At 43.2% G+C, this 14,157-nt stretch overlaps 1 protein-coding gene across 2 annotated transcripts in view; it reads right to left on the reverse strand.

Annotated features, from left to right (window-relative positions):
- Positions 1-2,035: 2,035 nt before the first annotated feature.
- LOC139445750 (DNA-binding protein P3A2-like) overlaps positions 2,036-14,157 on the reverse strand; it is a 40,841-nt gene continuing 28,719 nt past the window's right edge. For both annotated transcript variants that reach the window (XM_071226954.1, XM_071226955.1), the window contains exons 7-9: positions 5,299-5,574; positions 3,917-4,121; positions 2,036-3,801 (exon numbers count right to left, since the gene is read on the reverse strand). In XM_071226954.1, coding sequence (XP_071083055.1) covers positions 3,626-3,801; positions 3,917-4,121; positions 5,299-5,574 — 657 coding nt within the window. In that variant the 3' untranslated portion in view covers positions 2,036-3,625. The remainder of the gene's footprint in view (positions 3,802-3,916; positions 4,122-5,298; positions 5,575-14,157) is intronic.

Raw genomic sequence — 14,157 nt, forward strand, 5'->3', positions numbered from 1 at the left:
GAAAGATTATTTTAAATCGGAATCATGTAAACGTAACAAGAATAGAAAGACAAATAAACAGAATTTTCTACACAACACATTTCTCAATACATGTTTACATGATTGCCATGGTAATTAATTTAGGGTTCAAGTGGGCTTATCTCATGGCACCTTGTCCATCCGACTGTTCACATTTTCTACATCTCTGAAATCAAACATGGCCCTTGAGAGGAAACTTTGCATGGATAATCCTTGTAATGGTGTACCTAAACATTTGCTGGCGTTCAATTGTTAAACATGCCAGCCATTTGCTATGCACAGAAAGCGTGAGGAGTGCCAAATAGAGCATACCATATTTTGAATAATTGCACATTTTTTTAATATCTTCAACATATCTTTTTGGCAGTCTTAATTCTAAGTGATTTACATATAAATTAATATGTGTAGGACAAAGCACGTCCAAGGGTTTTTATGATATTTAAGTTGGTTGGTTTTGGTTTGTTGTTTAACGCTGCACTCAGCAATATTCCAGCTATATGACCGTCGTCTGTAAGTAATCGAGTCTGGACCAGACAATCCAGTGATCGATATCAGGTGCATCGATCCACGCAATCGAGATCGATGACATGCATCAACCAAGTCAGCGAGTCTGACCACCCGATCCCATTATTATTTTTATTTTTTAAACATACTTTCCATGAACCTTAGAAAACAGGTGTAACATATCTGTTGCTGGCAAACGATACTTGAAAAAGACATTCTTAAAAAGCAATGTGATTTATCAGTGCCTCTGTAGCCTTGTGGTACAGTCACTGAGCTACAGATACAAAGGTTGCGTGTTTGATCCTCAGGAAGATAAAGAAAATATTTGTCATTTGATGTTACATTTCATTACACTGTGTTACAATTCATATGTTACAATTTAAAGGGAAGTTGTATTAATATATAAACCCTTGGATATTACAACATCCCCGTTTGAGTTTTAACCTGACTTGAGTACAATAGGATGACATCACTGGAGGTATATAGGTACAGTCAGCATATGTCATGCATACCCTTGTATTATGACCTCCATTTGCAAATATTAAGGTAGGTGACAGCTTTTTATCCCCCCGGCATATAATGTGAGGGGATATAGCTATGAGCATGTCCGTCCATCTGTCTGTCTGAATCGTTTCCGGAGCAGAACTCGAAAACTGTTAAATATTTCTTCATCAAACATTGCATTTATATCACTTGAGTGGCGAAGCTGTGCCTTTTGCTATTTTGGAATTTTTATATATATATGTTAGTAAATAAGCACCCTAATGGCCTGGATTAACAAAATTTTGACAGTATATCTTTTGCTTGTTTGTTGTTTAATGCCGCACTCAGCAATATTCCAACTACATGATGGCGGTCTATAAATAATTTAGTCTGGACCAGACAATCCAGTGATCGATATCATGAGCATCATTCTACACAATTGGGATTTGATGACATGCATCAACCAAGTCAGCAAGCCTGACCACCCAATCATGTTAGTCACCTCTTACAAGCATGGGTTGCTGAAGACCTATTCTCTACCTGGATCTTGACAGTTTATCTAATCATGTCAAACTTAATGTGAGAGAAAGACCAAAGTTAAGCAAGGCAAAGATGTTAAACACTTTGGTGAAACCCACATGCAACTGTATGGTGCAAACAAACCAGGCCGTTGCACAAAACAACCTTAGCCCTACTGTCGTAAGTCTGTGAAGGTACGGGAGTTATGATCACCTCCTCTCCTCATACAACGGCATCCAGGATCCATATTGAGGACAAGTCAGGGATTCGAACCCATGATCCACAACCTGTCTCTTTCCAAAATGAACTGCAGCCATTTAAATGACTGGTTCACTCCCATATAAACTGTTTCATGTCATTCCTTCCATCAAGCTATAATTGGCATGATCAAAGATAAGGTGTTTGGTCAGCTACCAGGTAATAAAACATGTTGGAGATCCTCATACAAACAAGACGATGGTAACAGTAATAGTAAAACAGTTTATTTAGAATAAAGACTTATTCCAAACATAGGATAAAGACATCTGGATGAAACAAATACAGAGGTGACAATAAGTGCTTAGGTTTTAGACAATACATGTAACTGAGATTCAGCACAATAAATTAATTTTGTCATTGATAATAACAATGGTATTTACACTGCTAGTATTGTACAAATATATACAAACATCTACCACGCCTTTGGCACAAATGATGAACGTAAGAACAATACAAACAAAAACACATGCATTTTAGACATACTACTATATATATACATAAACATTTGCTCAATTCATTTATATTTCATTTCGGAAATTGTCAATTATTCCAGTTTTCTAACCTACAGCCTGAGACATCACTACATGCTTCCTGGCTAAAACTACATATCAATCAAAGAAGAAACACTGCTGATGGATGTTTTCTCTGAAGTTATTATTCATATACTATTTTTATAAGCAAATGGCTTGCATCACATCTAGATACTGACAATACACCTAAACCATTGGTAAATCAAGTGAAATTGAACGTGTTAAATGTTAAAAGAGGTGTGGCAAAAAGGCTTGCAACTTTTGTCATAAAATCCTACCTACCCAACAACCATCAGCTTGTGTCCACTGGATTCAATGAAAAAGCAAAAAATTAGAAAATGAAGACCCAAAAAGAATGCCCCACTCCATCACTGGATTGATATGTCTACAATTTTGCAAAGACTTGAGTGATCAAGGCGGTTTAACTATACTCCTATACACAATCATGGACTTAAAGTAGCCCAAGCCTTTATATGACCAGTTTGTGCAAGTAAATCCTAGGCTCCAATCACAACTCCTATACTTTAACATTGAGTTATGATTGTCAAAGCTCTTAGACGACTTTGTGGAAAGGTTCCCAGGAATCACTGCAGGTATCTAAAACTGGTATTATCAATGAATATTTGAGGTAATAATCAAATACTGTTTGTGTATGTACTGGTGAGTAGTAGTAATCATAATTTCTACTATTCAGCTCCATGAGGAAACAATATTACAAAAGATAATGTTTTTACAGAACATAATTTGTCCAATTTTACATTCAAAGAGAATATTTTACCAAGAGTCAATTCTCATTGACTACTTTTATGAAATATGCCTGAGGATAGTGAATGTTTCACATTTTCACATGAGCTTACATCACAGCTACAGAGCACTAATAGCAGGGGACTAGAAGACAGTTGCAGCAAACTATGTACAGCTTCATCTTCTGTAGAACTATGAAGACTAGGATTTCTGGGGTTGTGTTAAGTAAGGGCTGCAAGCGTTCAATAGATCACATGACAAGATACAGTGGTAAATTATTCAAAACCAAAGCTTTGGAAGAGCATGGTCAAGTCTGCTGTATGATGCAACTGCAGGAAAGTATCTATATATTTTAGTAGTATATGTACAAACAGGTTGACCGCTTCCAAAAAATGCAATAGGCAAAGTCAAACATTGTCTACTGTTTTTTGAGTCTTGTATCACAATGTATAGTGCTATCATTCATGTGCATGTGCGTGAAGTGGAGTTTCATGGGTAGAACAAGCTAGCAAAGGGATGTTGTGTCCAATCTGTGGGGTGCAAATGTGACTACATCACACAAATTGATGTCATGAGGTTTGTCCCTGGTCGATTGATGTCACTTCCACAGCCTGTGTTGCATCAGGCACCTCTGTCTTTAGCTGGGTCAGGGGAGCCATGGCAATCTGCACATTGGGGTTATCTCCTATAGTACCCATGCTGGAGGCTACTGTATGATACACGGATGCTGGTATGGTCACAATGCCTGCAAAACAGAAATCAACACCATAATTTCTTGTGTGAAAAGTGAGGATGAAAAGCTATAAACACATTAGGTACATAAAGTATGTACATAATATGAGACAAGACTTTCAAATTACCTCCTAGAGAACCATCTCCTGTGAATATAATCTGTCCACTTGAGTTGATTGAGGCGCCAGTAAGTGTAGTGACAGTGGCTGTGTTATCTGCCATCTCCACGCTGACAGGGGTGACTAGTTGACCAACCTCCTGGTGATTGGCCGCAACTTCTGCTAGGGTTTGCACTGCTTGAGTTGCTTCCTGCTGGTGGTTGTCATGCAGTTGCTGCAAAACATCAATATCTATATCACACACACATTTAATTAGGCACAAACACAGACAAGTTTTACCATGAGCTACTAAACTTAATCATTTTATCCTATAAGTCTGAGCCAGGCAATTATTCATGGCAGGAGTAACAATCTACTTGATGGAGGTACAATCTTTGTTTGTTGTTTAATGCCATACTCAGCAATACTCCAACTATATGATGACAGTTTATAAATAATCCAGTGATTATCATGAGCATCGATGTGACACAATTACATGCATCAACCACAGTGAACACTGATTCAACAAGTTAATATAGAATACTAAACAAGCTCCCGTGTAATATTATTTTTATAAAATGAGGGAATAGTTCTGGTATCTGACGGGCGAAAGTGAGTCCAGTAATAGAATTATTCATGAGTTTCATAAAATTGGTATTACATGGGAGCGAGTATAGTATTTTATTTATTCCTTACTTTGTTTCATAAATCTCACAGTCATATGTGAATAGGCAGACATCTACATGATCCACAGCATAATCAAAATGTGTTTTAACAGAATAATACTTTGCCACGTATTATCTAATACCATACAACAGCCTACCTTTAGAATTCAGGGCCCATTCCACAAAGCTACAGTAGCAGTAGGGTTATCATAACTCCCATACTATAACAAAGACTTACGACTGTCGTTGTGACGCAATCGCCTTGTGGAAGGGGGCCCTGCACCACAAAGTTTACAATCATGTTACAATACCCCATGATGTAATTTGTGGAATTTTGCTGCAAAATCCAACAGCAAAACAATGCCGTGTGACGTCAGCTTAGCAACAGGATTGGTGGAGTTATCAGGTGCGCATAAGCTCATCTCGGTCATCTATCATCTATACATACAATATAGTTGAATAATCCCAGGGATGTTGGGAGTTTTCAATATTTTTTTGTGAAACTTGTTCCCTCGGTACATAAGAACGCACTTTGGTATTATACAATGTGTAATACAGCTGTATGTTTATTAAACGGGTGATCTCTTCACGAGCGAGTAACAAAGAGTTTGTATTACATTCATAGACAGCAGCAGCCACGTCACAAACTTTGTTTTTCCATAACAATAACAAAACATGTCTGCAGGGCATAGTTTGACATGATGCATGTTGCTATTCTTTTGTGCATACTTGTGCAACACAACTCACCTGTGCAGTAACTGCATGTACAACTGTGGCTTGAGTTCCATCAGGCAGAGTGACAACTGAGTTGCCTGTGGGTCCAGTGTCGATGTGGATAATAGATACAGTTCCATCTGGGTTGTTGATAGTCTGTACCATAGTCCCCTGGTAGTGTGAGGCAGTGTGGTTCTGGGCCTGTGCCTGGGACGTGCCATCATCATTGAACACATGAAGCAAGTCTTCACGACCATGGTGTTTGTAACAATTTTTCACAATTGTACGAAGAGCTTCAGTCCAGGAAACCTACATATAACAGGAAAGTTAGTAACAGATAACAGTAACAAAGATGATATAGTAGAAGCGTTTTGGCAAAATGTGTAAAATAATTTTCAATGGCAAAAACACCTCGGGTGGAAGAAGCCTACATATATATTCTTATTATTACTATTACAACAGCTCCTGATAATTCAAAGTGAGTTGAATATTACATGTAGTCAAATGTAGCCATCAAGCTAGAAGATGTTGTTATTGTCTGTGTGAAAACCTGTAGAGAACATTATTATCCCCATGTTATGTTCTTGAAATTTCATAGAACATATTAATATTTTAACAAACAATCATGTCAAGTAACACATTGGGTAAAGCAGTTTCTGAGATATGCGATGTTCTTCATCAACAATAGCCAAATGTGAGTGCAGATGATGGTATCTGAAAGTCTAATATTCATGATGATCCACACTAATCTTCAACTCAGTAACAGGTATCTAAATATTATTTTCTCAATATTCTGGAGTGAGTGAGTATGGTTTTACGCCGCTTTTAGCAATATTCCAGCAATATCACGGCGGGGGACACCAGAAATGGGCTTCACACATTGTATGTCTGGAATCGAACCCGGGTCTTGGGCGTGGCGTGCGAACGCTTTAACCACTAGGCAACCCGACCGCCCCCAATATTCTGGATGAAAGTTTAACTTTTCATCTAAATATACCAAACTAAACCTGAAGCCAACTGTACTTAGTAATGTTATGCATCAGACTAGCAAAATATCATCTAAGCCTTTGTTTTCAGAAGATAAGTCAATCCACAGCAATATCCCTCCACTTCAATTTTCACTTTGAAGTCAAATAAAACTCAAAATTCTTAAAAAACACAACACTATTTTGAATCCTATGGGAAATTCTGTTGTGCGATATCATCTGCAGTCATTTCAGGCAAAGCAAAACTACTGGATGTGACCTCAACATAAATATTCTCCCTGCAGTGTTTTATGGTAGGATACACAACTCCTACTCATCATTTAGTTCTTAAATATAGGCCACAGAATACATGTAACCCTGATAATCAATCTTATGTTGCTTTGTACATTGTTTACATAAGAATTTGAAAAACATTCTGTCGTGTGTCTGAATGTGGTTTACACAAGAAATTGACAAGTAATTGAGTCATATCCTATATTTCCTACTTTTAGAAGATGAAATGAAATGTAAACTGCTGCATGTACACAGTGTTGGCTGAAGAGCGGGTTTTAGCGTCTTGGACTCACAAATATGAGTCTGAACACACCTGCGTATGATGTGTGGGTCTCATGGACGCAGTAACTGGACCATTATTAATTTCACATCAAATGGCCACTGTTATTGAAATCAAAGCTGTACGTCTTTGCGTAAATGTATTTATTGCCAAACAAGACAGCATGTTGATTAACACTTCCGTTTGCTAAATCAAACCAGTTTCATTATTCTCTCCCTTCTTACGACATATACCCAAACCGGGATCGATTTTCGGTTTTGCATGTATTAATGTTCGCTATAGTCCGTAGGTTTGCTTCAGCCAATTATGTGCCGCATATCAAGCCGCTCGGATACTTTCGTAATTCTCTTAGCTTGGTGATTGGTCGAAAACATCACAACCTCATGTCAAACTAAAAATAGCCAGGCACATCAAGGGTATATACTTCAGAACATGGTAACAGTGACCCACAAGATCAGGTGATCATGCAGGATGGTGCGCTATATTATCGCAGCAGTTAATTTATAATGGATCGTAATGCGGCACGCTTGCAAACTTATTAAATTGTAGAATTTTCCTATTCGGACTATTCTATAAGTAATACGTTACTACTGTTATACCGGGGCTGTTGTCTCCCACAACTGCTCTTATAGTGAAATCTTCCACAGAGATCTCAATTACCTCATGCAGCACGTGCCTAGCCACCTATGCTGTCATGTAACACCCTTCACTCTTGTCTCTAGCAAGAGCAAGTGCTCAGGGGACGGGTGGGCGGGCAGCAGCCCAGTGGTAACATATTACTTATAGAATATTCCGAATAGGAAAATTCTACAAATTACATTAAGTAATACGTTACCACTGTTATACCGAGGCTGACTACCACAGTAGGCGGTGGGGAGCACCTACAACCCGAAACCTGACTGCTCGTGTTTCTTCCGACCAGCGGAAGTATACAACAAGGCGGAAGCACTCGATGCACATGATCCCAGCTAGGCGTTACCATATAGGGATACGAAAGCATACCGTAAGGCTCAATCGTTATTGCCAAACGATTGGTGACTCCAAACAGCCCCTCTGAATAGGTATTTCATCGCCGCAGCGGATGAGAACACAGTATCCATGTGAGCTAAATCTTAGATCAGGTTAAACAGTCGGAAAGAGGGATATTAATTTCATTCGGACCGTATATCCAAAGAACAAGCCTACTTAAGCGTATGTAATAGGCGCGTGACCTAAATTCAATATTTGAAAGCATGCATTACATGTTTGCAATACACGACAGACAATTAAGTACATAATTGTCAATTCAAATAAGGAAACACACAGAAAGCCACACTCATCCGCTGGCTTGCGGGACCCCCACTCCCGTACCCACGACTGTGGGAACATTGGAGTCGACCCAGATTGACCACTGTGCAAGGTCTAAAGCCTGAGGAGTTCGGAATTGCGCTGGGCACACCACAAAGATGACGGTGCACACCCTCCACGTCTCCATCAGAAACCTTGAAATGTTGCCGCTAGCCCTAATCTCATGCGGGTTTGACCCCGCAACCGGTAACCCCTGAGACCGGTACGCCAGATTGATGACAGAACGAAGCCATAACGCAATCGACTTGCGAGTGATGTCAGCAGTCCGATGAGGGTTACACGATATGAACAGACGGTCACGCCCTTGTCTGCGTTCATTGGAGGCCTTAAGATAATACTTAAGGGCCCCAACCGGACACAGTGATCTGTCCTCGGTATCAGCAGGATGTAAGATTTCTTTGAGTGATCTTGCAGTGAATTCTGTCTCCGTTTGGCCAAACTTCTGATTCTTAGCGACGAAGCCCATGAGCAGGCCCAGGCGGAACGCTCCTTTGTTGCCCCTATCGAATCATACTTTGGTGACATCCAGTGCATGAATCTCAGACACTCGTGCCACCGTGGTAAAGGAGAGGAGAAATGCTGTTTTCCAAGTCACATGCCGAAACGAAGCATTTTTCAAGGGTTCATACGGAGCTTCTGTAAGCGATTTCAACACCAGGGAAAGATCCCAGGCAGGAGCCTGAAAGCGACATTTCTTAAGATCTTGCTGTTTGAAACCCTTGATAATACCCCGAATCAGCATCTCTTTTGAGAGACTGGTACCCATAGCAACGTCCCGTACCGTAGCAACGGAGGAGACATAGTTGGCAATGGAACCCCCGGAGAGTTTCCAGGTCTCTCGTAAGTGAGACATGAAACGAGCAATATTCTGCACAGATACCTTATCTGGCGAATGAATGTGATGTTTACAACACCACTTCGTGAAAATAGCCCAACGTGCATTATACACCTTCTGGGTAGAATCACGATGCATACTAACGTATGCCCGAGACGCCCGACGAGAAAAACCTTTACTCATCAGATGCTCGGTGACAACATCCACGCGTGCAGATTGCACTGCCCTGCCTTTGGATGAAGCTGAAGGGTGTGAGGTTGGATCAGGAGATCCGGTCTCACAGGCAGTGGAAGTGGCGACTGCGTGACCTGAGCCAGGAAGTCGGGGGTACCACAATCTGTTCGGCCACATGTGCGCTATCAGTAACATTCGACAGCGAACTCCTTGGAGCTGGCTAAGAATGAGTGGTATTAACGCCGTCGGCGAGTAAGCATAAGCGTCCATGCCCGTCTAGTCTACAGCCACTGAAACCCTACTGGGTTTAGCATCCATTCCGTGGGGCTCGGATCCCGAGGCCTTGATAGAGCGTCGGCCAGTACGATCTGCACACCGGGGATGTGACGGGCGCGTACCTGGCACAGGACACTGTCCACCAGAGCGTAAAACTCGAACGTGAGATCAAGTAGGGAGTGACTCTGGGTTCCCCACTGTTTGTTCACATAGGACACTACCGTCGTGTTGTCGGTCGCCAGCATGAGCCGGGCGTCAACGAGACGATGCTTCCAGTGATTGACTGCGTTTATCACTGCATTGAACAGTTAAAAATGAGCTAGTCTCGGTCCGTGGGGGAACCTTCGACCAGACTGGCCACCGCAGCCAAGTAGGTGTCACCATGTGACAAAGCAAGCATGGAGCAACGAGAGAGGGTGTCCATTTGCTGAGGGACTGTAGCAGCAGGTTAGGCACGGACTCCCAACCACTCGACATGGGCGTCTGCTGTGGGACCTGCCTCGGGGAAGGCCAGGTCATGCACTGGGAACGAACCCTTTCTCCATGACGGAAGAGGTAACGGGAGTCCCCGACCAGAGGCCGCCGCGAAGGCTTTCTCCAAAGACGGCTTGATTCCGCGCAACAAAGTTGACGCGGGAAAAGCCTTGTCGGCGGACTCGTCAGCAGACTTGTCGAAAACCTCGGCGGAACTCACAGAGCCGTGGATTCCCCGGGGTACCGCCTGGGGCCGAGGCATGTCCTCAGAGAGGTCATACACCATGGCCGCATGGTCCTAAGCCGATAATGGGAGTATCAGCTCGGGGGAAGGACCAATATCACGGGAGCCGTACCCATGGACCCCGCGTCCAAACCCGCAGCCATCGAAGGGGCCAGGGACAGAACAACCAGGGCCTTATCCTGCGATAAGGCCGCCAGTTTGGAGTACATTGGTTTAGCCAATAAAGCCGCTACGGAATCCCCGGACAGCCGAAGGGCCGCCAAGGGATCTGCCACCATGGAGGTTTGATAGCAGAGCGCACGTAGCACCTGTATCGCGCAAAGTCCTCTGGCCCCAGACCCTCGCACTGGGTGCACCGGGTGTCCTTGCAATTTACCAAACGTGCCATCAACCTTTCCTCTGCTGACCCCAAACCTGAGATCGCACACCTCCGCCAAGTCTTCACCCACCTCAACAATTATCCAGCGAAACTAGTCGACAAAGTCATCGCCTCTGTACTCTATCCCACACCCAGACCTGTGACCCTTAAACCGGAATCAGCGCCCTTCCGCATCGCCCTCCCGTTCATAGGAAGAGCCTCCCACATCATCAGCCGCCTCCTCAAACAGCAAGCCAACATCGACACCCACTTCACCAGCTCCAACTCCCTTAACACCCTGCTAAGAGCCAACGGCAGGAACACATCTAAACCCCAAGAGGCTAAAGGTATAGTCTACAAAATAGACTGCAACTGTGGGCAATCTTACGTAGGTGAAACATCCCGCCCAATCAACACCAGAATCAAAGGGCATAAAACCTCCACCATCAAATCAGACAGTAAATCAGCCATCTCGGACCATATCATCAACTGTCCCAATCACATCATCAACTGGGACAACGTCCAAATCCTCGCCAACAACCTCCATGATTTCACCAAAACTAACAGAAGCCGTTCACATTCGCCGCCACAAGCCAGCAATCAACAGAGATCAAGGCTATTTCATCCCATCCGCCTACTATGAACTCATCAAACAATAATCACCTGTTTATTGGCTTCATGCCCCAGTGGCTTCTAGCTATGTGTTTTCTGTCCATCGTGTTGTGATAGCATCATCCCTTTGTTGTCACACCTACCTACGTTATCCCACTCATGTAGGCCCTTGTTGTTACTGTTAATCCTCTACTGTTAATCCTCCACTTGCTATATATATTCTGCACTATGTCCCTCATTCAGTCTTGCTTGACAACGGTATAAGGATCTATACCGAAATGTCACTTTTTACAGTATTAAAGAAGTTGTTATCCATAAAAATTGTGTCTATCTTGTCATCCGCCAACTTCTAAGTAATGCCTATCAAGCAAGTTACTGGAAGGAGGGTCGGGAAAGTAATCAGGAAGTGACCTCTTTCACGTCGAATGTACCAAGTTCCTCACCCCTGTAGTGACAATAGAACATTCGACCAGATGCACGGACGAGACAAATTGTTTATCACGAACGCACAGCATGGTTAATGCTCATCGACACACAACTAATTATCGATGCGACAGGACAACTGCACGCGTCAGTTGAACTGCGATCGAAGTGGTCGACATATAGTTTAGATACAGAGCAACTCGCAGTACACAAGGTAACTAAAACAGCATGTTTAATGCTCTTCGACCCACAAGTAACTATCGATGCGACAGGACAACTGCACAAGACAGTTGAATTGCGATCGAACGGACCTCACTACCTCCCCCGCTGGCTCGATGTCGACAGCATAGCAAGCGTTTGTAGCTGGTGACGAACAGCAGTGTCCATGGATCCCAAATGCCTGTCTACTACAAGAATCTGGGAGGGCGCTGGTTTCTTGAAGAGTAGCCCCCAATCCAAGTCCCTACTCATGGGTGACGAAAACGGCATGCCATAGATCGGGTAGCACAGGTGGTTTGCTGAAACTCTGCCCCGGCAGAGCAGAGGCAAGTTCTGGTCCATATCGTGAGCCATGGCTCTGAAGAAATCGGGAGGAGAAGACTGAAGAGACTGCGGCGTATCTCCAACCTTAAAGCCAGCATACGTCGGTTTGTCATCATCGTCGGTTTGTCAGGCAGAAAAGTGAGATAGCCAAGCCATAGCCAAGCTGTCGTCACAATCCATCGTCGACGTCGATTGTTTAGATGTAGATGAAGGGACTGAAGGGGCTTGGACGACGCCGTCAAGGCGAGTACCGCCGTCGTGATCTGGGCTATCAAAGCCGGGTCGATATGAAAGTGAGATGAGGGTGAAAATCAATCATTATCTCTACGATGCTGATCTCCCAAAAACGAGGGCTACGATCTCTAACTGTAGAAGTACTACGATCCCCATCGTAGTTATCGTCCGAATCGAACTCACGACGACCTTGAAGGCGACAAACTTCCTCGTGTCGTTTACTGTCTCTCGATGAGGCACTCGACCTGTCGTCCCGGGGCGGGAACGACTTGTAGAGTGGGATCCGTATTCACTGTCGACCTGCACAACGTCCATGTCGTCGTTGGTAGGATGAGAGACGGACCGACTGGGGACCGTAGTCCCCTCATGGTCCTCGTCACGAGCCGTTCCCGTCGTAACGGGGGTGGCTGAGTGACGCTCTTGATCAACAGATTGACGAAGATCAGTCGTGCGGGTAGTATCATCAGCAGGCGAACGGTCACGTGTCTTGTCGAAAACATAAGTTGACTGGGGCGGGTCTTATCAACTGATTTCTTGGGTGTGGCCGACACGCCACCCCCAGGCCCAGATGTAGAGGCTGCAGAGTCCAGGGATCCACCCGATGACCTACTCTGCTTGTAGCGCTGGTCAGTAGGCCGCTTCGCCAACGCACGAAGATATCAATTAAAGTTTATTAAAGTGATCACATTCTTTACAACGTTTATCCCACGAGCACGATGAAAATCCGTCCTTAATTATGCAGGAAGGACAATACTTGTGAGGATCTACTTTAGACAGTATACTTTGACACGAGGCAGAAAAGCCCGACATGTTGCCACGTGTATAATCAAGTCAAACAGTGAAACACGTGTTGAACACAAACAATGGATTACCAAGGATTACATTCCATACCAAGGTAAGACATACTATTATTACTATATTAGAACAGCAACTGTAGACACACGATAAGTACTAGTAGAATACAAACTAGCAGTCTATCGCGAAAGTCCTTCTCGAGCGACCAGCTCAGAGGCGCGCTGAGAGATTTGTGACATGTCATAGGGAGGTGCGTGCGCAACTGGACGGAAACAAGTTTATTGTTTACATTCCAGCTTCTGGCTTCCTTTTAACGTGCGACTAGAGGTATAAGATACCCATTTTGTACGACTGAAAACAGACTAAAACAACAAAACATGGTTACAACACAATCACCAAACATATTCACAAACGTATTTTTTTTCGAAAGAAAAACAAACGATAAATGCGAATACATAAAATACATATAATAGAACATATATATATAAATAGGTGATGCAAAAAAAACCCAAGATATACCACTAAAGGTGGACGGAAGACACGAAGTGCCGACGCCACACCCTGTTAGTAGCGAAAAAAGATGCGAAAAATTTAGGCGGGAAGATTCCAAGCGCGTATAACGAATGCCCCATAAATTACAGTTTACTTAGGAGTAAGAAATGGTAAAAAATATCACCAAAGGATCGGCAGGAGGCGAAAAACTGGAACGTAGAGGAACGCAAGCAGAGCACTCACTTTAAACGTCTTGCTAGGGCAAGCGAAGAGACAAGAGTGAAGGGTGTTACATGACAGCATAGGTGGCTAGGCACGTGCTGCATGAGGTAATTGAGATCTCTGTGGGAGACAACAGCCTCGGAATAACAGTGGTAACGTTTTACTTAATGTAATTATGTGATACGCAAAATGTTTGTTGTTCTTTGTTCAACTTTAATGACACATAAATTAGGATTGATCGATGCTGAGTTTCTTTACCGAGTTTGCGAATCTTACCGCAGTAAGGCTGTGTGGATTATGCGGTTTACATCACTTCCTGTTTTG

This window comes from Haliotis cracherodii, unplaced genomic scaffold (assembly GCF_022045235.1).
Source record: "Haliotis cracherodii isolate W230 unplaced genomic scaffold, xgHalCrac1.p SCAF_6, whole genome shotgun sequence".
Lineage (NCBI taxonomy): Eukaryota > Metazoa > Mollusca > Gastropoda > Lepetellida > Haliotidae > Haliotis > Haliotis cracherodii.